Raw genomic sequence first — 22,725 nt, forward strand, 5'->3', positions numbered from 1 at the left:
ATTTTAAGAAGCTAGGGCTACATTTGTGTGTGTGATGGATGTTACCCCAGTTGTCTTTGTGTGTGCAGGGAGAGCAGTGCAATGTGGTCCCAGACAACATAGATGACATCGTAGCTGATATTGGACAGCAGGACAAGGAGGAAGGTACTGTAAACACACACACACACACACACACACACACACACACACACACACACACACACACACACACACACACACACACACACACACACACACACACACACACACACACACACTTTCATTTACGGATCTTCCGTGAAAGAGCCCAAACTAGACATAATTAATTTACTCTAAGGGCTTAATGGAGCGTTTAAGCTAATTACTTAGACCCTGTCATTACATGATATTGCATTCCTTTAAGTTATGGTTCAGTGTCTTATTACGCTCAAGGAAAAATTAAAGTCATTAAAGTCACAATTGGTTTTAGTCTCAGATGTGATCTGGTCAGTTGGTCAGAAAACACATCTGGCAGTTATCCCCCCCGCTGTGAGAGGGCGGCTGCAGAGCCAGTCAAGTCCCTATCAGACACACTTTATATTCTGTGACGCATCAGGGATCCTGTCACTCCTGACAATGATGTTCCAGCGGTGCTGCATATGAAATCTGTCTGCAGCGGAGAGTTTTATCTCTGATGTATAACCACAAAAACAGAAGGAACAAATAAAGTCTTACTCTCTCCCACATTTTTGCTGTGGTATTTGTTATCATGTTTGGGGGATAGAAGGACCACGACAAAACAAAAATATTCAACATTTTAGAGCTCTGTCACCTAAAAAAATACTTACTAACTTATTTGAATCAGCAAATCTCTCTTATAAACATAACAAGGACGTATGCATTCGCTAAATGTTCACCGTCATTTTCATATTATTCCTATTTAATATATTAGTGTTTACTTCCTGTATGTCTTCTTCTGATTAGTTCCTGTGCGTGTTTACTTCCTGTCTGTCTTCTTCTGATTAGTTCCTGTGCGTGTTTACTTCCTGTCTGTCTTCTTCTGATTAGTTCCTGTATGTGTTTACTTCCTGTCTGTCTTCTTCTGATTAGTTCCTGTACGTGTTTACTTCCTGTATGTCTTTAGTTCTTTGACGCCCAGCACTCTTTCTTTTAACCTCTTTCCGTCTGCTGCTGTTTTTCTTTTCTGTGCTAGGCATAGTTTAGCAATCATGAATCCAAAGTTTAATGCTCTACACGAATATAAAAGTGAATATTCAAATGTATACCATGGTGGTTTCTGATGGATACAAAACGAATGTTCGTTGTTCACAGCTGACCTTGAATCAACAGCTTGATTAAAGACACTAGGCTAATCCCGTGAGCAGAATTCTTGTAGGCAAACAGGAGTTAAACAATATTGATTCTAACCCTAATAAAGCATTATGAATAAATGAAGAAAATCCTTCACACTAATGTTGACAAATACTAATTACTATATTATTCCCCACCATTATTATGAGCTGAGCTGCATGCACTATTATGTTCTAGGCTAGGGTAATAGAGCTTAAAGGTTGGGGATGCTTGGGACTGGAAGGTTGCCAGATGGAAATAAGCTTGTTAATCACATTGAACGGAGGAGTTTATTTAAAGGGTGTTAAAACCAGACTGCTTTCTTCAAATTACATTCCATTAAAAAGCGATCATATTGCATTTTATTAACATTTTCAGAAATGTCAAAGCACTTTGGGTGAGAAAAATTCCTTTTTAGAATCACAACCTCTACTTTACAGTTCATTACTGTATGTGTACTGACTTGTTATTGTTGAGCTTTAGTGGTGCATGTGTTTAACTTTTGACATACTATATATGACAGCAGTGCTATGTCACTGCCTGGCAAAATGACGGCCCCCCCACTTTCCAGTCAAAACAGAAGAATCAAAAGAATTGGTGCCATGAGGAAACAAACCTTTTTACCATGCCTAAAAGCTGCTGTATCGTTGCACCTCAAACCAGGCACGCCGGATTCATTTTAGAAGTGGGGGGGGGCAAAAAAAGTGCGTGTGTATGGCCCAATCCCAAACCACGCCCGTCTACACCCTACCCCTACACACTCCCCCTCCGTGACGGAGTGAACTCCGTGGAGTGACACATGAGGCTCCCTCCTGTCAGATGGAGGGAGTAAATACAGCAGCAAGCTTTGGGACGGCCTCTCCTCTTTCCGGCAGAAACAGGAAATGCCGTAACTGTATGTAACAACGGTTTCAAATCAGCATCTCTTTGACAAAAAATGTAAATGAATAACTCAAATAAAACTCCAAACATCTTTAATTGTGTTACTTTTTTGTAAAGCTTTTTTAGTTTTAAACCTGATGTTTATAAGCTTCTTAGTTTGTGCAACAGTCTGTAAATATACACAACTTTATAATAAAATGCACACAATTACCTTTTTCTAGACTAAACACAGGTATGATCCTAAGTTAAAAAAATATGAGGTTATCATGAGGTTGTTAACATCGCAATTTATCAGTATCGTTTAGTGGTTTTGCAAAGAATTAACCACTTTCTGTTTTTGTACCATTCTGCGTTGAAGTACCTTCTCTTTGCCCAAATAATCTACTAGCGGTCTCCTTTTTTCCGATAGTTAGCTGTACAGCTTTACCCGCCTCAATGTCCCGACAACAAACCTCCATGCAGTCGGAACCAGCCTGTTTCGGTTCAACAACGGCGGCGGTGGGGGCGGTGGTGGTTTTGACAGTTTCTGCGGCCGCAGAGCTGCTGCTTACGACGCTGAAGTTGGCTTCCGATTCAGAGCATCCGATTCGGCAGTTAAGGGGAAAGTTAAGGGACATTTAATTGACAGCACTGAGCGAACAATCCTACGTGTTTGAACCTCTTAAATCGCTGCATAGCCGATTTATTTGGACTGGAATATCCCAGAGACTCTAAAGATTCTTTATAACACGATTTTAGATTTGTGAAACCTTAATTCTATTTGTGAAAATTAAAAAAAGGCTTTTGGCTTCTTTTGGGTTCATCTGGCTTCGCTGTTTCAAGAAGGTCCAGGCTCCGGAGATGTGGATGTCAGGGATGTGACCTTCCAGTTGTTAAATTTAAGTTTAGATTGACTGTATTTAGTTTTCTTCTGCGCTGGTTCTTCTGACATGTTTGCAAGTGTATATATTATTTCTATCTCTAGGTCAGGGGTCTGTAACCTTTTTGACCAAAAGAGCCATTTTGCTCCTTTTTCCAAAAAAAAATGTTGTCTGGAGCCGCAAAACATATTTCATAGTTTTTTATTGTTATATCAGACACAAACTACAGTTTTTTTGCATTTATTAGGCTATTTATTACATGATATAAAACTGTTAACCTCTAATAAGAAACAAATAACTCTTATAAGGAGAATTAAAAATACTACACAGGTCTACTTTAAAATAAATTAAACACAGCACTTGGGGAGTCCTCTGCACATTTGAAGGAAAATTAAAATGGGCCCACTTTGAAATAAATAAAACATATAGCTGCACCATAAAAAGAGTTAAAGGTAGGGTAGGTAAGAACGGAGAAACCAGCTCGAGTGCGCTAGAATTTGAAAATACACAACCGGAAAAAATATGCCTCTTCCTTCAGACTTTCTTACAGAGTCCCTCCTCCAACACACACGAACGCACACAATGAGGGCACGAGATAAGTTTGTGCACAGATGGAAGGCTGACAGGCAGGTAGGCCATCCAGTTATTTTAGCCGGGCCGGCTCAGATGATTGGTCGTGCTTTTTACAGCGCTACGGCTTCCAGAGATTAATTTTTGTATGTATTTATTGTCAAAGCATTTAATATATTCATTGCTATCGGGACGTTAAGAGCATTCCATGGAATATAACAAAAAGTGTTTTCTGAAATAAATTACATACCCCATTGAATTATGACTGAAGATCGTCAGCTGTCTTCCTCTCCCTTGTTGTTCCTCGATACGTAAAGGCTGCACCACCGTTGACAACTTCTCTCTACGTATCAAACATACCGGTAAGCCAGCATCGTTTGCTGTGAAAGCATATAACTCTGTCCACACAGAATTAAATCCTGTGTTCCTCCGGTACTTTTCTTTGATTTATCCATAGTTCGCTCGTCGAGCCGGGGGTCAGGTTATTCGCCTCCAAGAAAAGGCGCTCAGGCGGGACCGTAGCAGGATGTGACGCATATTTTAGTTGACCTAATTAAAACCGTTTTGTTTTTTATTTATGTGTCACAGTATCACCTCAAAATACAAGATACGAAACATTTTCAACCATGCAACAAAATATAAATAGTCCTACAAATACTTTTATTTTATTTCCTTCTTATGTTTGTCTAAGCTCAAGGGAGCCAGAGCAGAGGGCTTAAAGGGCCGCATGCAGCCCGTGGGCCGCGGGTTGCCGACCCCTGCTCTGGGTTAACGGCTGACACACACAGAACAACGTAACAAATAAAGTAAACAACGTAACAAATAAACAAATCTAAGCTTTTTTATTGGTTATAATTTACATGGATACATTTGAATGGTGTGACAATGTCCTATTTGATTGGATTAAAATGTTGGCCTACATATTCTTCCTGTTATGTCTGCCTACTTTATTTTGACCTGCTCCATCGAAATCAGTCGCATTGACCCGACACATTTTGATTCCTAGCTTTCTAATGATATCAGGATTGTTTTCGTAGGCTACTCCAAATATTAAGCAAAATATGTCACATTATATAATGACTGTTACAGAGTCATCATTTTGAGAAAAAGGCCTTTAAAGTTTTCGCTTCTCTGGAATCCATCGATCTGATTGATTATTAGCGGAGCAAATGATCAAAATACTACAGAGGGAAGATATTTTCGTTTGGATTACTGCACTCACAGGAAACACCGGCTGCTGTTATGCCTGCTGTGACGTTAAGTTACTCAGTTCTCCGCTTGTAATTATGCCGAAGCTTCAAAGTTGTATTTATCATCTGAATTTGCCGAAACAAGTTTAATATTCTGAAAGCCAAGACTTTGAAATCAGATAAAAACAAACTGTAACGGACCCTGCCGTGTTATCTATGATTACTATACTCTTACATTCATAATTTCAGCGGGAGGGAGGGGGGGCGGCGCTGAGGAACAGCAGAGTGGCCAGTGAGAGCTGTCATCTTCCCTTTACAAGCTTCAAACATGCCTGTAGCTAGTGAGATTGAATATCACAATCAAAAATAACAAAATATACACAGCTAGATCAGATCGCGTTTTAGATGCGACTTTTAGAGTAGAGGGGAATTATTGAAACGGGATTTGTACAGTTTTCCGCGGCATCTGCTGCTGCGAAAATGTGGGGCAGGGCTGAAAAGTGGGGGGGCCAATGGCCCCCTGGCCCCCCCGCTTCCGGCGCCCTTGCCTCAAACAACAAAGATGCAGAAGAAATTATTTTCTTTACTTTTAGTTAGAAAAAAGACGTTAAAAGTAAATAACTATGGGTTCAGGCCTCCACGAGAGGACGGAGATAATAAACAATGGGGACCCTGCCGGTCAATACATGTACATCTGTAGGAAACACTTCATCACAGCAGAACTATGATGCTAACGAGTTTACCGTCAATCAAAGTTAGAAGTTGTAATGGTAAAAATCTAAATAGTGAGTGCAGATGCTGCATTGAAATATAAAACACTGAGAAGCCAAGGAGATCACAGTTTGTGATGTTGTGAATTAAACCAAAAATGTACACCAATCATTGATCTCCAATGACATTATGTAGTTGTTTCCTTTCTAACCATTGTAATTGGGCTCTTTATAGATTTCACTTTTTACTTGGCCAACTGTCACTGTTAGCACAGTTAATCTGTTCCATTAATGTAAGTACTTTGTCAGTATATTTGAAATGTCTAGGTTAGCTACATTAGCTCGCTCATTTACAGCAGATCCGCAATCATTTCGGAAGGAATCATGTGATCACATTGATTAAAAAAGTCAATAAAACGTACATTTTACATACATTTCCAGGGATGTTTGCCCACTTTTATAACCCCCAAACGTCAATAACAGTCTGGCCCCAGCTGTGCGCATCACTTTTTAGTGTCCCTGTTTCCATTGTGTTTTGAGCCTCTTGCTCTGTATTTGCAGCATGTTCGTTTATGCAGCGCTTTCAGTAAACGCTGCGCATGTTTGGTCATCGTTAATGAAGATGTGTCTTCATTTGCATGTGTTTTGGCACATGTTTGTTTTCATATTTGCATCGTTTTTGAAAAAGCAGTGCGTTTCTCCTAATAGATTCTTAGTGTTTTTTGCCGTTGGAATGCATTTGCACGTCAACCACTTTAGCAGTCTATTCCAATGTGACTTTCCAACAAAATCATGAATAGAAACGGGAACTTAACTCGCATAAACGTTCTAAACGAAGGAAAACACGGCCTATAGTATAGTGGCCTATACTGTAGGCCACTAAATTACAAAATGATAGTACTACATATTACAGTAATAACAAGTGCGTGTCAAAGTGTGTGCATGGGTGTGCCTTTTTGGAAAGATAGAACACATTTCAACACACTAGTTATTTTCTGTTATTACCCTGCCCTTTTTCTGATCACTGCTGTGACATTATAGTTACAAGATGAGCTGTCCCTTCTGTCCTTTTTAAACCACAGAGGGGCTAACAGTACAAACAGTGCATGACGTGTTGGGACTGTACACTTTGTGGCTATTTTAAGTGGCCTTGCAAGGGCAGAATGCAGGATTTTACCCACACTGCACAATTTAACAAGAATCTCCTGCCGCCTAACACACGTCTTCCTCAGTCAGTCATAGACCATTTGCTTCTTTCCCTCCTCTCTGACTCTACCTGTACGCTCGTTTCCCCTCTTCTCTGTATGAGATGACACTACGGAGACGAAACGGGTCCCCAAAGTCTGCCGGAGCTTCACTGCTCTCACTTACACATCAACTCCCCTCTTACCTTCATCTCTGCTTCTCCAGCTCCTTTGTTCCCTCATTCTCCTCTGTCATCACACGTTATCCCAGAGAATTGGACCCACTCAGGTTTGTCCCTGAGGCTTGATGCTCTATTCTCTCTCGCCTCTCCCCTCATTATCTCAGCCTCTCTGAACCCGAGAGAGCATTTTTAATTGAAGCCAGTCCCCCTGCTACTTCTCGTAGCTCTGTTCGCTCTGATAATTGGGCGAGACGTTCACAAATCCTCTCTTTCGCTCACACTCCATCTGTTCTCTCCCTCTCAGATGTCACTCTGTGGCTCCTAATGGTCCAGTACTTGCAGTAATCACCTTTGGACAAGTTGTGAAATAATAAATGTCAGCCTAATCTTCTCCCCCCTCCTCTAACTGTGACAAATCAGTTGAGCTGTTGTAGTGGGATGAAAATGAAACAAAACTTTCCTGAGCAGATTCTAAATGGTAATGACAACCATATGATCTGTGGAGGATCTAGCCTGGGCTGGAAATGCTTTCGGGGTCTTCCCTTCCCTGTAGTGTGTTATATAGGTTGTTGTGGATGTAAATGGTCTGCAAAGGCTAAAATCCCTGGGTTCCCTCCAGACAAAGTTTCTCTCCATCACACTCCCACCCCCATCGTCCCCCCCCCCCCCCCCCCCCTTCCTGAAACGCCTCCATTGGACTACTTTGCTAACTTCTGTAACATAATGATATCACTATGTGATACTTGTGCATCCAACATATTTTACGTGATAGGCTAAGGGCCCGGACATTTCTGACATCGCTAAGTGGTTGACCAAGACTGGGCTCTGGTTTCAGACAGAGGGTGGAAAGAGGTTTAGCAGCACAGGCAGTATGAGAAAAATAAAGACCTTTCTGAACATTAAAACATGTAAACGTGTCATAGTAGAAGCACAAAATGCATATATGAACCTAACAATTAGCATAACAGAGCCCCTTTTGTATTGCCAACAACTGTGCAGTCCATATTTTGCATATGACAATAAAGCCTTAGAATCTTTTAAACTACATTATGTTGCAAATGTTGACTCAACTTTTCGTGTGAGGTGTAAAGTATGAAGTAAGATTGTAGTCAAATTGATATCTGCAAACACTGCTGTCCTTTAGTGTACATTTTGAATAGCAAGGGCAGGCACATCACTGTACATATCTTAAAATCTCCTAAATATATTTCTACTGAAGAAAATTGATTATGCTCCATTACTTAAAAAATATAAAGCATCACAATCAATGAATGGGCACAAGATTTGAACGGAAAAACTAAAAAGCCTTTTTTCTTTGGCATCTCCTGCATTCACTTAACACCCCTTTGTGTTTCTCTCTCAGATGACACACCAGAGACATGTGTCTACTCAGCCTGGTCTCCCTGGTCGGCCTGTAGCAGCGCCACGTGTGAAAAAGGCCGCAGGATGAGGCAGAGGATGCTGAAGGCCCAGCTGGACCTCTCTGTGCCGTGTCCCCACACTCAAGATTTCCAGCCCTGCATGGGCCCGGGATGCAGTATGGAGGGTAAAATCCCACACAGACATACAATACAGAAGATTTATGAGAATTGGGTTGGGATGTGGGAGACCACAGTTGTGAAAAATGTAGGTAAGGTTGTCCCTAAGCTAGGCACTGTACTGTAATTGTAATGAACAGATGGAACCATCTATAAGGGCCTCAGCAGGTCGGTGAGGGTCCCTGCTGGGAATTATTTTCCTTTGCTCAACAAGTCTTTGGCCCTTAGGAAACCAGCTGCAATGGTTTATTTAAAGCACTGATGGATGCTGTCGCAGTTTAACTCAGCTGGTCTTATCATATCTGCCAGGAGAGAATGTTCTTCCGTCACAGACACAGAACAGCTTGATTTTTGTATGCATAAAATAACGACACTAGTTAACGGTTATATCATATTCCCTCCATAGAAGCTGGTGAGTTAAAAATGTTATTAATAATATAAACTACAGTACTTTCAAGGTTTACTTGAAAAGCTAATGATAGTAGTGCAGTGACACCTTATTGAAGTTCAAGCTGTGTGTGAGGGAAACATACTGTGTTAACCATGGCATAAACATTGACAACGATATTTCAGTGAACCTTAGCGTTTATTTTTAGAAATATTATACGGAGACTCCCTATCATTGTTAAAACCTGCAATTCAAACAATGGGCAATGTAACAGTTGTATCAAGTCACGGCCAAGTAAGGAACCAGGAGGAGGGGGGCAAACTACCAGAGTCTGGCATTTAGACGACATTCGGCTGTCAGTTGGCTGTCAGCCGGCTGGCCTTAAACTTGGAGGGGAACACCCAAGTGGATGCATCTCTCAGTGATCAGCCGCACGGGAAGAGGTTATTTTGTAGAATTATAGAGATATAAACCGATCACAACAGAGCCGGCCAGCTTACTAATCAGGCTGTCTGCCGGCTGGCCTTCAACTTGGAGGGGACCACATGTGGGTGTGACTGTAAGGGTTCTGCTGCTTTTGTAGTGTGGATGATGTTTGCTTGTAGAATCATCAAGATTTAGGCCCCGGCCACACAAGGACGAAAACGACTAAACGCATAGGATTAACGCAAACGCAATCGCAAAAAAGCTTCCGTCCACACGCAATATTCACCGGATAGTGTCTGTCCACACGAGACCGCTCCGTTTAGCTCCAACCGCTGGAGAAGCTGCAGTACATGCAGGAGCCTGTATGTGGCGCTGTAACATCCTCCACAAAAGCAGCGAAGAAGCATGGTTGTCATGGTTGCCCTTCTGTTTATTCTCCGCGGTGGGGGCCGTGGGAACCGGGCAGAGTTTTTCGCCAGTCAACGTGTATTAAAATTTAAATCTTCCGGAAAAAATTATAAAAGTGCCGGTCAAAGGTCTTCTTTGTTATTTATTGAGCTTTAAAACAAATGAATAACGAATCTATATAATATAATAATAAAATACACGGAGCCTCTCTTTTTCCTCCCTCTCTTCGGACAGCGTCAGTGTCTGTTTCATGCAGCAGCTGATCCAGTAATGAGTGACCCGGCCGACAGTAAAAATAAACATATTTATAACTAGTTTAGGTAGTTTGAGAGGTGTCTCCGTCCTGTCAGATTAGACTTCACTCGCATTTATGTCCATATCGAGAGAAAGATAAATGATCTGAATTCAGTGTGCAGTTTACTTTGACGCGGGGGTGAGCAGCAGAGGTGGGGAGAGGCGGGTCTATTGCCTCATCATTATCAGAAAATTATCGTATAGGGCGTACACACGGAGCCGTTGGACCCCCGAGAGCGTTGCGTATGCCGTTCTATCCACCTTGGGACCCGTTATCGTTTCCGCAGTCGTTTGGTGCCGTATTCGGTCGTCCTCGTGTGGCCGAACGGTCTATATGACACTAGTAGTGTCATATCGTGTGGCCGGGGCCTTAAATTAGAGTGATTTGGAAAATAACCAACTGTAAGTGGAGCAGGGTGGATCTAAATGCTGAAGACAGGAGCACTTAACAGCAAACACCTTCATTAAAGGTTTGGTCTTGATCAGTGGTTCTCAACTGGTGGTTCTCGCTAGTGGTAGGTGGAGGAATCTGACATATAAAAAATATTTTCCAAAAAAAATATTTTTTTAATTTATTTATTTTTATTTTATTTAAAGGTGGGGTAGGTAATTTTGGAGAAATCAGCTCGAGTGCGCTAGAATTTGAAAAAAAAATCTGCCACTTCCTTACAGAGCCCCTCCTCTAACACACACGAACGCGCACATGACCAATGAGGGCACGAGATAAGTTTGTGCACAGATGGAAGGCTGACAGGCAGGTAGGCCGTCCAGTTATTTTAGCCGGGCCGGCTAAAATGATTGGTCGTGCTTTTTACAGCGCTACGGCTTCCACAGATGACATTTTTTTATGGATTTTTGTCAAAGCACTTAAGATATTCATTGCTATCGGGATGTTAAGAGCATTCCATGGAATATAACAAAAAGTGTATCTCGAGCCGGTTTCTCAAACTTACATACCCCACCTTTAACCTTTACACATAGTACAGACATATAAAATACAGGAAACACAACTAAGTAAACAAAAAGACGAAAAGCAGTCACTACATTGGCACATTTGGGACATTAAGGTACACTACTTATTACTGCAAGAGCAGCTGGTGGTAAGGACCTCAGACAACTTCAAATAAAACAGGCTATAGGGACAAGTGACATCAGTTTGAGGCTTGATTGAATAACATTAATTAAAAAATAAATCATACTGTCAAAATACTACAACGAATGAAAATAAGCTTGAGATAATTGAAACTGTGGTTTAAATGAATTCTAGTAGGTTATTGTTGTTTTTAGATTTAGAAACGAAAACATTTTTTAAATATATTTCTGGCGTTGCTAATTACGACCTTACTACCCACGAACGATTAGTGAACGTTGCAAGCAAGCTAAAGAAAGAAGAAAGCTGAATGATGTTAAAAATGTGGCTCAAAACGGGAGGTATTCGGAAGAGAGGTACAGAGGAGAATATTACCCGCGAAAGTGAACAAGTGAATGAGGAGGAGGACAGTCATCAACCGAGCACAAGCGCAGGCTCCGCCAGCAACACAAAAGTAATATGCACAGCCTCTGTGATGGAGGAGAGAAGTGACTCAGGAAGAAGGCATTTGCTCAAAGAATGGAGAGAAGGCTGTGACCGAGGTCAAAAGCTGAAAAAGCACACACTTGTCCTTAATTGTTATCTTTTTTCTTTTCTTTTTTACTTTGCCACCACAGAAATGAGAGAGAGAGAGAGAGAGAGAGAGTAGATGATAGAGAGAGAGAGAGTAGCAGATGAGATAGAGAGATAGAGAGCAGGAGATAGATTGAGAGGAGAGAGAGAGAGAGAGAGAGAGAGAGAGAGAGAGAGAGAGAGAGAGAGAGAGAACAATAAATAATGCTATTATGAATACATGTGCCTCCGAGTCCTGCATGAACTGTGCATAGACTGTATTTTAACATTGGTCATATGGTGGTACTTGGAGAGCCAACTATTTTCTCAGGTGGTACTTGGTGTAAAAAGGTTGAGAACCACTGATCTAGATACAACTAATGAGGGGATAAAGTGCAGGTTTACAGAAGGTCAGGTGGTTTTAGGGCTAATGGGAAACAGGTTAAACTAATAAGACAATCAAAACAGGCTGGAAAACACACACAGACAGGAAGTAAAACCAGACATTACACAGTTTGAGAAAACAGTTAAACTAAAAAGTAGGTTAATGACACGAGTATTCTCAGCAATTTGCCCATTAATAAATAACAGTTATCTGGTTTTGTCTAAACACTTCCAGAAACAGAGCCAAAGTTGGAGAACAGCTCGTTTTTTATTCACCTCATTACATTAAATGTAACTGTACTTTTATTACCACTTAACATGTCCTAAAAGGGAACTCTTACCTCACCAAAGAGCATTCACAGTCATAAAACTCACTTACTTTTTAGAAGTAAAAAGTGCACAATGAATTCAAATGGTAAAAAAATAATATGGTTAATAATAAGTCACATTTTTACTGCTCTTTCGCCATGTTTATGTTGGTAGTCTATGGCAATGGCAGCCTATCCATCATATAAGAATTGGCTTAACTGCAACTATTGAATAGTTTGACATGCAATGTCTTTTACATATATTAGTGCTTAAAGGACGAATTTGATTGTAAACTCAAACATCGGTATTTCATGATGTCTAATTTTTTGATTTGTCATTTCCAATGGCCTCGTTTGAACTTTTTGGTTTTTGGTAATTAGGAATTGTTAACATGATAACACAGTAACATACTGTAAAATGGCCAATCTTGTAATACCCTTCCATTGCAGATGATCCCTGCAGCAGAGATGAAATGAAACGTCTTTAGGAAGCCATTTTACAATTGGAGGCACTATTGTTTACAACACATAAAAAGTATGAGACTGAAATGAACAAAACAGTGATTCAGAGGACAAGCACAGGCGAGAACAACAACTGTTTAACATATTACAGACAATGAAAAGGCTTAAGGGAAGGCATTAAAGGACATTCCACGTTTGTTAAAGTTTCTAACACTAGGTCTGTACTCAAGTTTAGCAAGGGGACAGACTTTTTTTACCTTCTGTTTTTCATGAGTGATACATGTCCTCTTGTGTTGTGACTATATGATCATAAGCAGACACCACTTTCTTTTGATTTCAATTAAAGCATGTGCTAAACGTCTAACAGCAGCCCAGCATCAGTCCTGTTAACAACACTTTATGCAAATCAGATGTGGCTTAGCTTGTTTATTACATCTATGATCGTAGTCAATACTCCTCTTAATGAAATTGGTGTCTGCCAATAAAAACATAGGGTGACAGGATTAACCAATGTCTCCCATTGTCTTGTTCTCAATATTACAGATACACATTTAAAACAAAAATGTGCACTTTGTTTTAAGTTAAACTTCTGCATTTGTAACACTCTATAACCTACTTGTGTTTTTAGGTAATTAATAGTTTAGGCCACAAAGAAGAATTATTAAAAAAAAGTTAATAGTTCTGACAGTTTGAAAGTCTGCTTAAGCATTTCATCACACAAAAATTGTAAGCATTCAATCACAAGGATTGCATTTTCTTTTGTAATACTTGAGTTGGGGTGTTTATATCAACAAGAGGGGTGATCAGTGAATCCTGAAAATAATAAGCAGATTAAAGCTCAGCTGTTTCAGACCATTTTTTGTTTATTTTGTCTTAAACTTTGGAATGTGTGCCTCTTCTTAATTTATATTCATGTCCTTGAGGGAATATTTAAACCAGGACTATAATTGTGCAGCCATAACACAACTTGCAGTTTAACTGAAAAAAGGTACAACTGAAAGTGAAATGGGTGCCAGCTCAGTGATTACAGAGGAATCAGCTGAAGTTAATATGGTTACATCATCAGCATATGTCACAACACACAAATCCCTAATCACACAGTGTAAACATTGGTGATTGGATACAGTAATTACTCCTCTGAAACATAAGATTATGTGGATCAGCTGTTAATGCTGAGGATCCAGGATGCTTAAACCAGGATTTGATTAGGCTTATCCTTGACTAAGAGAACGCACCATGCTTTTCATCGTTATGTTAAAAATAATGGGGACAACATGGGGGCATGTACGTTCATGAATTTCATCCATTAAGATACAGAAACAAAGTGTAGAGCTTCACGGTAATTTAAGTATCAAAGCTGATGTGTTTTAAACCACTCAGTCAACTTTCTCTTCAGTATCTCTGTTGTCGTCTTTCTTTCTGAATTCCCCAAAGTGTTCAGTTTGATGCTCCTTTACTCCAAGTAACAACTCACGACATTCCAACGCACACACACACAAGAACAAAGCTCCAGTAGTTTGACTTTATCCAATTTCCAATGAATTTGTCAGTCTGGAACAAATGCTGAGAGGCAGCACAGTATCTGTCTTCTCCTTCTTTCCTTTTAAGATGTCTACCTGACTTCAGACGAGTGAAGCTCAGAATGTTTAAGTCTGCAGGAACATTACACACACACATAAGTCTTCTTATCGATGTACATCAGATAGCTCCACACACACTGTAGCTTTTTGTTCCTGCACCCCTCTACTTTGTTTTCATTTAGCGCTCCGTTAGCGCTGGGTGGGAGTTTGGTAATTGCAGGGTTCATGCTGGGGCAGGGCGGGGGCCGACGCCCTGGGTGATTCATATTCCTAGGAAACACTCTCTGGAGAACTCGTCTGGGTTGGAAGAACCTGTATCTTTTATAAATGATTCACTTAGTTCTGCTTTATTAGGCCACAGCCGGTAAGCAATTATGTTCTCAGATAGAAACAGAGGGAGAGTGTAAGAGAGTTTGTATTGTGAGTCGAAAAATTATCTGAACACAAGTTCCCATAAGTATCGACAAAAAGTATGCACCAAATAAAATAAAAAGAGAAGGGGACACAAGAAGAGGTGGATGAAAGGATGTAGGGAAGGAGGCATGTAGTTATCTATTAAGGGAGAGTTAGGATGGGACTAAGGTATGAGGGAGGGATGTAGGGAGCATGGGATAAACAGATGAAGACATTCAAGGAAGTGGAGATGATTGGACAAATGAGCGGGATGTAGGGATGAATGGATGGAGGGATATAGGATGGGATGAAGGATGTAGGGTGCAAGGTATAATTGGACGAAAGGATGTAGGGATGTAAGGAGGGATGTAGGCATGACTGGATGAAGGGAGGGATCAAGGGATGAGTGGACAAAGGGATGTAATGAGGGGGAATGACGGGGTGTAAGGAAGGAGGGATGAATAATTGAAGGGATGTAGGCAGAGAGGAATGTAGTGTTGAAGGGATGTATTGATGAAGGGAGGGAGGGAGGGAAGGAGAGATACGAGAATGTAGGGGTAAAAGGTCTAAGGAAGGGAGGAAGGAAGAAAGTGATGTAGAGAGGAAGGGATAAGTGTGTCAAGGGAATGTAGGGATGAATGGATGAAGGGAAGGATGGATAAAGGAATGAGGGGTCAGAGGGATGTAGAGGGGAGGAGATGAAGGGATGAGGGATGTAGAGGGGGGAGATGAAGGAATGAGGGATGTAGAGGGGAGGAGATGAAGGGATGAAGGATGTAGAGGGGAGGAGATGAAGGGTGTAGAAGGGAGGAGATGAAGGGATGTAGAAGGGAGGAGATGAAGGGATGAGGGATGTAGAGGGGAGGAGATGAAGGGATGAGGGATGTAGAGGGGAGGAGATGAAGGGATGAGGGATGTAGAGGGGAGGAAATGAAGGGATGAAGGGTGTATAAGGGAGGAGATGAAGGGATGAGGGATGTAGAGGGGAGGAGATAAAGGGATGAAGGGTGTAGAAGGGAGGAGATGAAGGGATGTAGAGGGGAGGAGATGAAGGGATGAGGGATGTAGAGGGGAGGAGATGAAGGGATGAGGGATGTAGAGGGGAAGAGATGAAGGGATGAAGGATGTAGAGGGGAGGAGATGAAGGGATGAAGGATGTAGAGGGGAGGAGATGAAGGATGTAGAGGGGAGGAGATAAAGGGATGAAGGGTGTAGAAGGGAGGAGATGAAGGGATGTAGAGGGGAGGAGATGAAGGGATGAGGGATGTAGAGGGGAGGAGATGAAGGGATGAGGGATGTAGAGGGGAGGAGATGAAGGGATGAAGGATGTAGAGGGGAGGAGATGAAGGGATGAAGGATGTAGAGGGGAGGAGAGATGAAGGGACGAAGGGATGCGGCAAAGCATACGTAGATTTGGAATGGAAGGAAAATGGAGACTGGGTTGTGAAACCTGGCAGCTCAGCTGCTCCTGAACCTGAGCTCACTAATTAGTGTAATTTATTTAGAAGTCTAGTTCTCCCATAATGGCCTCTTCTTGACAACATTTGAATATACTATCTGCTCCATTGTTAGAAGAGGTGCGTAATGGGGACCGCAGTAAAAGACAGGGCTATTAAGCTTGTGTAGCGACTCTATAAGTGAGGAATGGGGAGATCTTGAAGCGTTACGCGGGCTAATAGTGATCAAGTACAACAGAGTGGAGCCTGGTTACAGAAGCAGCAGCTCATTTTATAGCTGATACAAGCGAGGGTCATGCATATTGACTTTCACTCCCTCAGGCCCCTGCTGTGAGTACGACGGACCTTCAGGCAATTTGCCTTATTAAAAGATGGTTGAAGCAGTTTCTGAGAAAGAGCTCTTTGAAAATTGCACCTTCAACTTTGAGACGACGTTTTCTTGTCATCCAATTAAAAAATTTCACATGGGTGTCCTCACAATGTTTTATATAACATGTTCCTCCGAATGTATGGAAGACCCCCGCATTCAATACATTTATTTTCATTTATCTGACTCTTTTATCCAAGCAACTAACATACATTTCTAAACCGTAGACATGCCTAATGGGGAAATACAGGTTCAGTGTCTTGCCAATAGACACTTTGACATATTGAATGGAGCGATTGAACCACTGACCCTCTGATGATAGATGCCCATTTGTCCCCCTGTGCCACAGCTGCCCATTATTCATGTTATGGACAAACTCTTCCTAGAGTAATACATTTTTAAGTATTTCAATGAACAGAGCAAACAAAAAGAAACAATTCAATTCAATGAATAAGATAATTATATGCATTTATTTCCATGTATATTTATTTATTTATTTATGTAATTGTATGCTTACGTTTTTAGTGTGTTAACTGCTACCACATTAATACACATAAACAGAAATGAATTAGTAAATCAAAACACATTTAGAAATTCTGACATTTATGAAAAAACAAATAGATTTTAGAAAAACTAATACATAAATAAAGAGAAAATTAAGAAACATACTTGTTAAAAAGATAGGTTTATTTATTATTAAATTGTGTGTATATTCATGGGGTAATGATTCAAATGTATTGTGCCTTTGTAAGAATTGTGAGAAGCTGTAGCTCAGCTGGTTGGTGACATCTTCTGTTGGCAGGTGGAAGTATTTCTCACCAAGAAGCCTAACATTAAATTCTACTGTATGCGCATAGGGGAAAAATATAACTGCCATGTCAATGTATGGTTTTAAAAAAAGTGACTGTCCTTTTCCAGACATTTTGGGAAACATCAAATGTATCATGATCCAGAATAATAGAAACTACCATAGTAAAGAGTATAATTATGAGTGAATCCACATTTAATATAAATGACAGCTTGCACCAGGCCAACATCGTACAGTGAGAGATTGCATTGATAGACCTATTATTATGGTTGGCACTATGATTATGGTTGGCACTGTATAAACACAGCCAACTTCAATCACAGCTGCTTAAGTAATACACATATCTACCTTAAGTATTATCATTAAATAAATGTTGTTAAAACACTGATGCAACCTGCAGGCTGAAATTAATGTTAAGATTTCTCCCTTTCCCAATGATAAAACACAGGTTTAATCATTCACAATTATTAGAGTTAGGTTGTAAGGTTGACTGGAAATGTCTGACTGCTACATGCTCATTTAAATGTTGCTGGAGAACACTGGGATAAGCTTATGTTTTTCCCTTTCACAAATAGTGTCATTTCCTCATGTGAAAGAACCACAGTGGCATGATTCTGTCTAATGTACATCATTATTCCTGTTACAGTCTACCAACTTTTTGCAGTGGCAGACAAAAACATTTTACCAAAGCTTGCCTGCGTATATATACAGTATATACCATAGATATATACACATATATATATATACATACCAAAAAAGTCCTAGAAAGACACAGGTAAACTTAGCTAAAGTACTTTTAAATGGTTTGTGGGTCAAACTAGACGCCAGTTTTATTAGTTTCCGAAAAAACTAAAGGATCTTATAGTTTGAGGGTGGACTATAGGGTACATTTTCTTAGTTTTACTAAAACTATTGTGAGCTTTATAGTAGGATACAAGGTACGACTATTTTATAGTGGGTTACTAGGTACGACTATGGGTATTTTCTTAGTTTTGGGGAAAACTTTGACAGTCTTTTAATGTTTATTTTATTTTATTTTTAATGACTGTTTTTAAATGCCTTTGTCTGAATGTATTTCATTTTTGTAAAGCATCTTGAATTGCCTTGTGTTGAAAGGTGCTAAATAAATAAACTTGCCTTGCCTATATTACTCATTGAAATGAATGGTCAACTCCAGCAGTGGATCTACCAATGTATTAGTTTTCATCAGGATTTAACACTGAAACATGTCCAATATAAAATGTCAGGATGTTCTTCTTATTGCATCTTGCTATATTGTTGTTGTTCGCCTGATTGACAGAGCCGTCGACCTGCATGATGTCTGAGTGGATCAGCTGGTCAGCCTGCAGTGTGTCCTGTGGGATGGGCATGAGGTCCAGGGAGCGATATGTCAAACAGTACCCTGAGGACGGCTCCAACTGCCAGCTCCAGACGGAGGAGACGGAGAAGTGTGTCGTCAACGATGAATGCTGTGAGTCTTAGATGACCCTTAGATTGAATCCCTTTTTTATACATATTTGTTTAAAGGTCCCCTATTATACTGTTTTTCATCAATATATTATAGGTATCAGATATATAAAACATGTCTGAAGTGTTTGTCTGAAACACCAAACAGATCATTGCAGCATCCCATAATCCCCTCTGTTTCAGCCCTGTTTCCAGAGTGCTGATTACTTTAGATGAAAATAAGGAGCCCCTCCCCACGCCCCTCTGAGAGATATTTGGTTAAAAAGAACACAATGGTGCTCTAGGAGGAGATTCAGGTGATTGGCTAATGGTTACACAAGCCAAAACATCGTTATGACATTATAAAGTGGCCAAAATCTAATCAGCTCATTTTCAGACAGGTTTTTATATAAATGGATCAGAAGTGATAACATGCTAACTCATTTCCAGGTTTTAGAACTCATTCCTGCACCACTCTATTGTGACAGTGTGTTGGCTTCCTTAAAGAGCAACCAAAACGAAGCTACGTAAATCACACAAACTAGACATTGCACCACATCTTCATGTACTCATCGTTTACATGTTTCCTATAATGACATTTCAATCATTAATGTATTGGTCCATTTATTACCATATCAGGTCTCCAAGTTGTGAGACCTTATATGGTGAAAAATGGCCCATCTGATATGACTCATGATTTGACTTTAACAGTCAATCGAAAACTTGTCGTGGAATCTCGTAAACACTGATATACTGATAAATACTTGTTTTGTGTTTTTGGTATTTTGCCCTCCTCCACAGCTCCCAGCAGCTGCGTGGTGACTGAGTGGGCAGAGTGGGACCCCTGCAGCGCCACCTGTGGCCTGGGCATGAGAAGACGTGAGCGCATGGTGAAGATGCCTGCTATTGACGGGTCCATGTGTAAAACAGAAGTGGCCGAAGTGGAGAAATGCATGATGCCAGAATGCCGTGAGTAATATTTATATCGTTTTATATCTGTTGTAGAGTAGCATAACACATACTTTTCAGGGGCATTTCTTCGTAAATTTGCCCACACAAACTGAAGAGGGAGACATACATGATTATAAGTCAGGTTCAAGCTTTATTATGCAAGTTCAATGCTTTAACGTGGTAACTGCTAATAACTGTAGCATACGTGTTTAAATACTTGTGTTGACAGACAGCTTCCCCTGCATGCTGTCCCCCTGGTCTGACTGGACGGAGTGCAGTGTGACGTGTGGGCGAGGCTTGCGCACACGTCAGAGGATGCTGAAGTCTGACCCTGCAGAGTGCAGCGAGGAGCTGGAGCAGAGCGAGAAGTGCATGCTGCCCGAGTGCCGTAAGTACCTGAAGAACAAAACAGGAAATGGACATTATTTGTGCATTTACTTTAATTTGAACCTGACATGCTTGTTTCCTGAGATTTGGGTTGTGTTTCTGACAGTTTTTAAGGTGTTATTTAACATTCATTGCGCATATAATTTGTCCCATTTCAGTCGCACCATTTCGCTTTTCTTGTTTGTTTTGTTTTTTAAATGCAGCTCTTAGGTTTTGTTTTTTTTACTTTGCATTCCCAGTCTCTATAGTCTATAGTCTATATATATATTGAAATAGTTTTTTCAAATAATTCAATATTTGATGATGAATACTTTAAGTCTCATGGTAAGAAAAATAAATGTAATAGATTGAATACTGACAGTAAGTTCAGTGTTAGCATACAAAGTTCTGGTCAAACAATAAGCTTTAGTTTACACAATGTGATCTCACATTGTCCAGAAGACCCGATTAATATCAACTTGATCTCACAGAACTTAACATGATCTGCCTTTAAATTGAGAAACTCTAAGGTGTAAAAGGAAAGTTAAACTTGGGAAATGCACCACTGAACGCAGATATAACAATTATTTTAAGTGTATCTATCAATAGATGCCACAGAGATCTAATCACAGTAAGGTTTAACCATCTGCCCCTCCTTTGTTTTTATTTGTCTGACCTTTCCTTTTGTTGTCTTCCTTTGATTCTCCAGCCGTGGACTGCATGGTCTCTGAGTGGTCCGAGTGGTCCGAGTGCAACAAGTCGTGCGGTAAAGGACACACCATTCGAACCCGTATGATCAAACTGGAGCCACAGTTAGGGGGCAGCGCTTGTCCCGAGACCATCCAGAGGAAGAAGTGCAAGATCAGGAAGTGCCATTCTAAAACAAAGGAGGAGAGGGGGGGTAGAGGAGGAAGAGGAGGAGGAGGAAGGATGAGGCGACGGGGTAAACAGGGAAGAGACGGAGCTGTCGAGGAGCAGCCAGGTTAGTGGGAATAATTATGTCATTATTCTTAAAGCTAATACATGCCTCCAGAAATTGATAAATCGTTTTTCTAGCAGGCTGCAGAATGCAGCCGTGGACCAGCTGGACGGACTGTACCAAACCATGTGGAGGGGGGATCCAGGAGCGATTCATGATGGTGAAGAAAAAAGCTAAAGGCACTCCGACGGGCAGCTGTAAGGACAGGAAGGAGATCAGGGCCTGTAACGTGCATCCTTGCTAGGGGGCACTACTGAGTCACAGAGGAGGGGATACTGAAATAGAAAATATGGGTTAATTTGATAAAAAGGATGATCAGAACCATTGGTATACAGGGAGGTGAGGTTAGGGTGAGATAATGGGCTGGTTTGACACTTGGAAATGGAATATACGTTTAGGTAAGTAGAGGAAAAAGAGGAGAAAGTACTGTTTAGTGAAGCCGTTATTATATTATATAGGCATGTAGTTACCAGGGCTGGCATTTACTTAAGAACACAATGGAAGTATTAGAGAGTAAAGTCTGTGTCCTGCAAACAAATTCAGCAAGAAATGATGACAGGTGCTTTGCCTTTGATGCACGCATTTTTTTTCTGCCGTATTTTCAGTCGTTTTTTTCTTGTGGGTATGAAATAGGGTTGTGATCCCTGTTGTTGGTGTTTCCAGAGAATTCTAGCCTGAATCGACTCCAAGAATCTGAGATGTTTTGCATGTGTCTGCTTTGTGCTAATATAATGACACAACAATTCCTTCTCCACACTATTTCAATGATAAAATGCTAGCTAGTTGTAGATATAGTCTCCCCTAAAATTACTACAATAATATAACTTCGGTTTTTCAGAATCTTATTCAAGCTAAAATGGCGACCTGCTTCTTTTTAGAAAAAGTAAGAAAATTAAAAAGTCCAATATGTTATTTTTGTCCTAAGAAAGTTCAATCAATACATGTGAACATGAAATAATCCCTCTCAAAGAAACGAGTGAAGCAAGTCTCGAACTTGTCCGGGAGACTGATTTGGGATTTGTGGATATGTACAAATAAGCCAATAAAAAAAAAGGCAAAATAATGATTACATTGACAAGCGTTTCAAGCTACAGGGAAGAGTCGATGAGGAGAGCAACTCAAAAATAAATCAATATAAAAATACAATACAAAATGCAGTCAATTAAGTCAAAATGCCAAAGTATTATAAGCAAAATGTACTTAAAGCAGACCCGGTGCCATTTGACATTCCTGCCCTCCCCCAATAAACAAGTTTTTTTATTATTTATAAAACATTTAAAAATAATTATTTGAATTTTTTTAATTATAAATAAACTGTGAACTTTAATACTACAATGTATGTGATGTCAGATAGTAATATAAGAGTAATACATGAAAAACAGGTATGAAATACTACAGTATATGACAGAAAAACAAGAATAGAGTTTGAAAGGGTAGTGATTTGTAAAATATCCATAAAGAAATAGAAAATCTGTTCACAGTTCTGTTTCAAATGGGTGTTGAGAAATGTATCCATAGATCTCTTCATTTTGCCCTCAAAGTGCACCAGATTGATGCTTTTAACTTCAATATTAAAAAAGAAAAATCTTCCCAGGGGAGCATGCCCCCGGACCCCCCTAGAGGAGGTTAGGTCCACCCCCCA

At 40.3% G+C, this 22,725-nt stretch overlaps 1 protein-coding gene across 3 annotated transcripts in view; it reads left to right on the forward strand.

Moving 5' to 3' along the window:
- Positions 1-22,257, forward strand: part of LOC117542275 (spondin-1-like) — a 149,305-nt gene extending 127,048 nt beyond the window's left edge. For 2 of the 3 annotated variants that reach the window (XM_034209839.1, XM_034209841.1), the window contains exons 10-16: positions 69-144; positions 8,250-8,432; positions 18,642-18,812; positions 19,589-19,756; positions 19,968-20,126; positions 20,814-21,086; positions 21,161-22,257. In XM_034209839.1, coding sequence (XP_034065730.1) covers positions 69-144; positions 8,250-8,432; positions 18,642-18,812; positions 19,589-19,756; positions 19,968-20,126; positions 20,814-21,086; positions 21,161-21,327 — 1,197 coding nt within the window. In that variant the 3' untranslated portion in view covers positions 21,328-22,257. The remainder of the gene's footprint in view (positions 1-68; positions 145-8,249; positions 8,433-18,641; positions 18,813-19,588; positions 19,757-19,967; positions 20,127-20,813; positions 21,087-21,160) is intronic. The other variant, XM_034209840.1, reaches the window with a different exon arrangement.
- Positions 22,258-22,725: the final 468 nt, after the last annotated feature.

This window comes from Gymnodraco acuticeps, unplaced genomic scaffold, assembly GCF_902827175.1.
Source record: "Gymnodraco acuticeps unplaced genomic scaffold, fGymAcu1.1, whole genome shotgun sequence".
In the NCBI taxonomy this organism is placed as follows: domain Eukaryota; kingdom Metazoa; phylum Chordata; class Actinopteri; order Perciformes; family Bathydraconidae; genus Gymnodraco; species Gymnodraco acuticeps.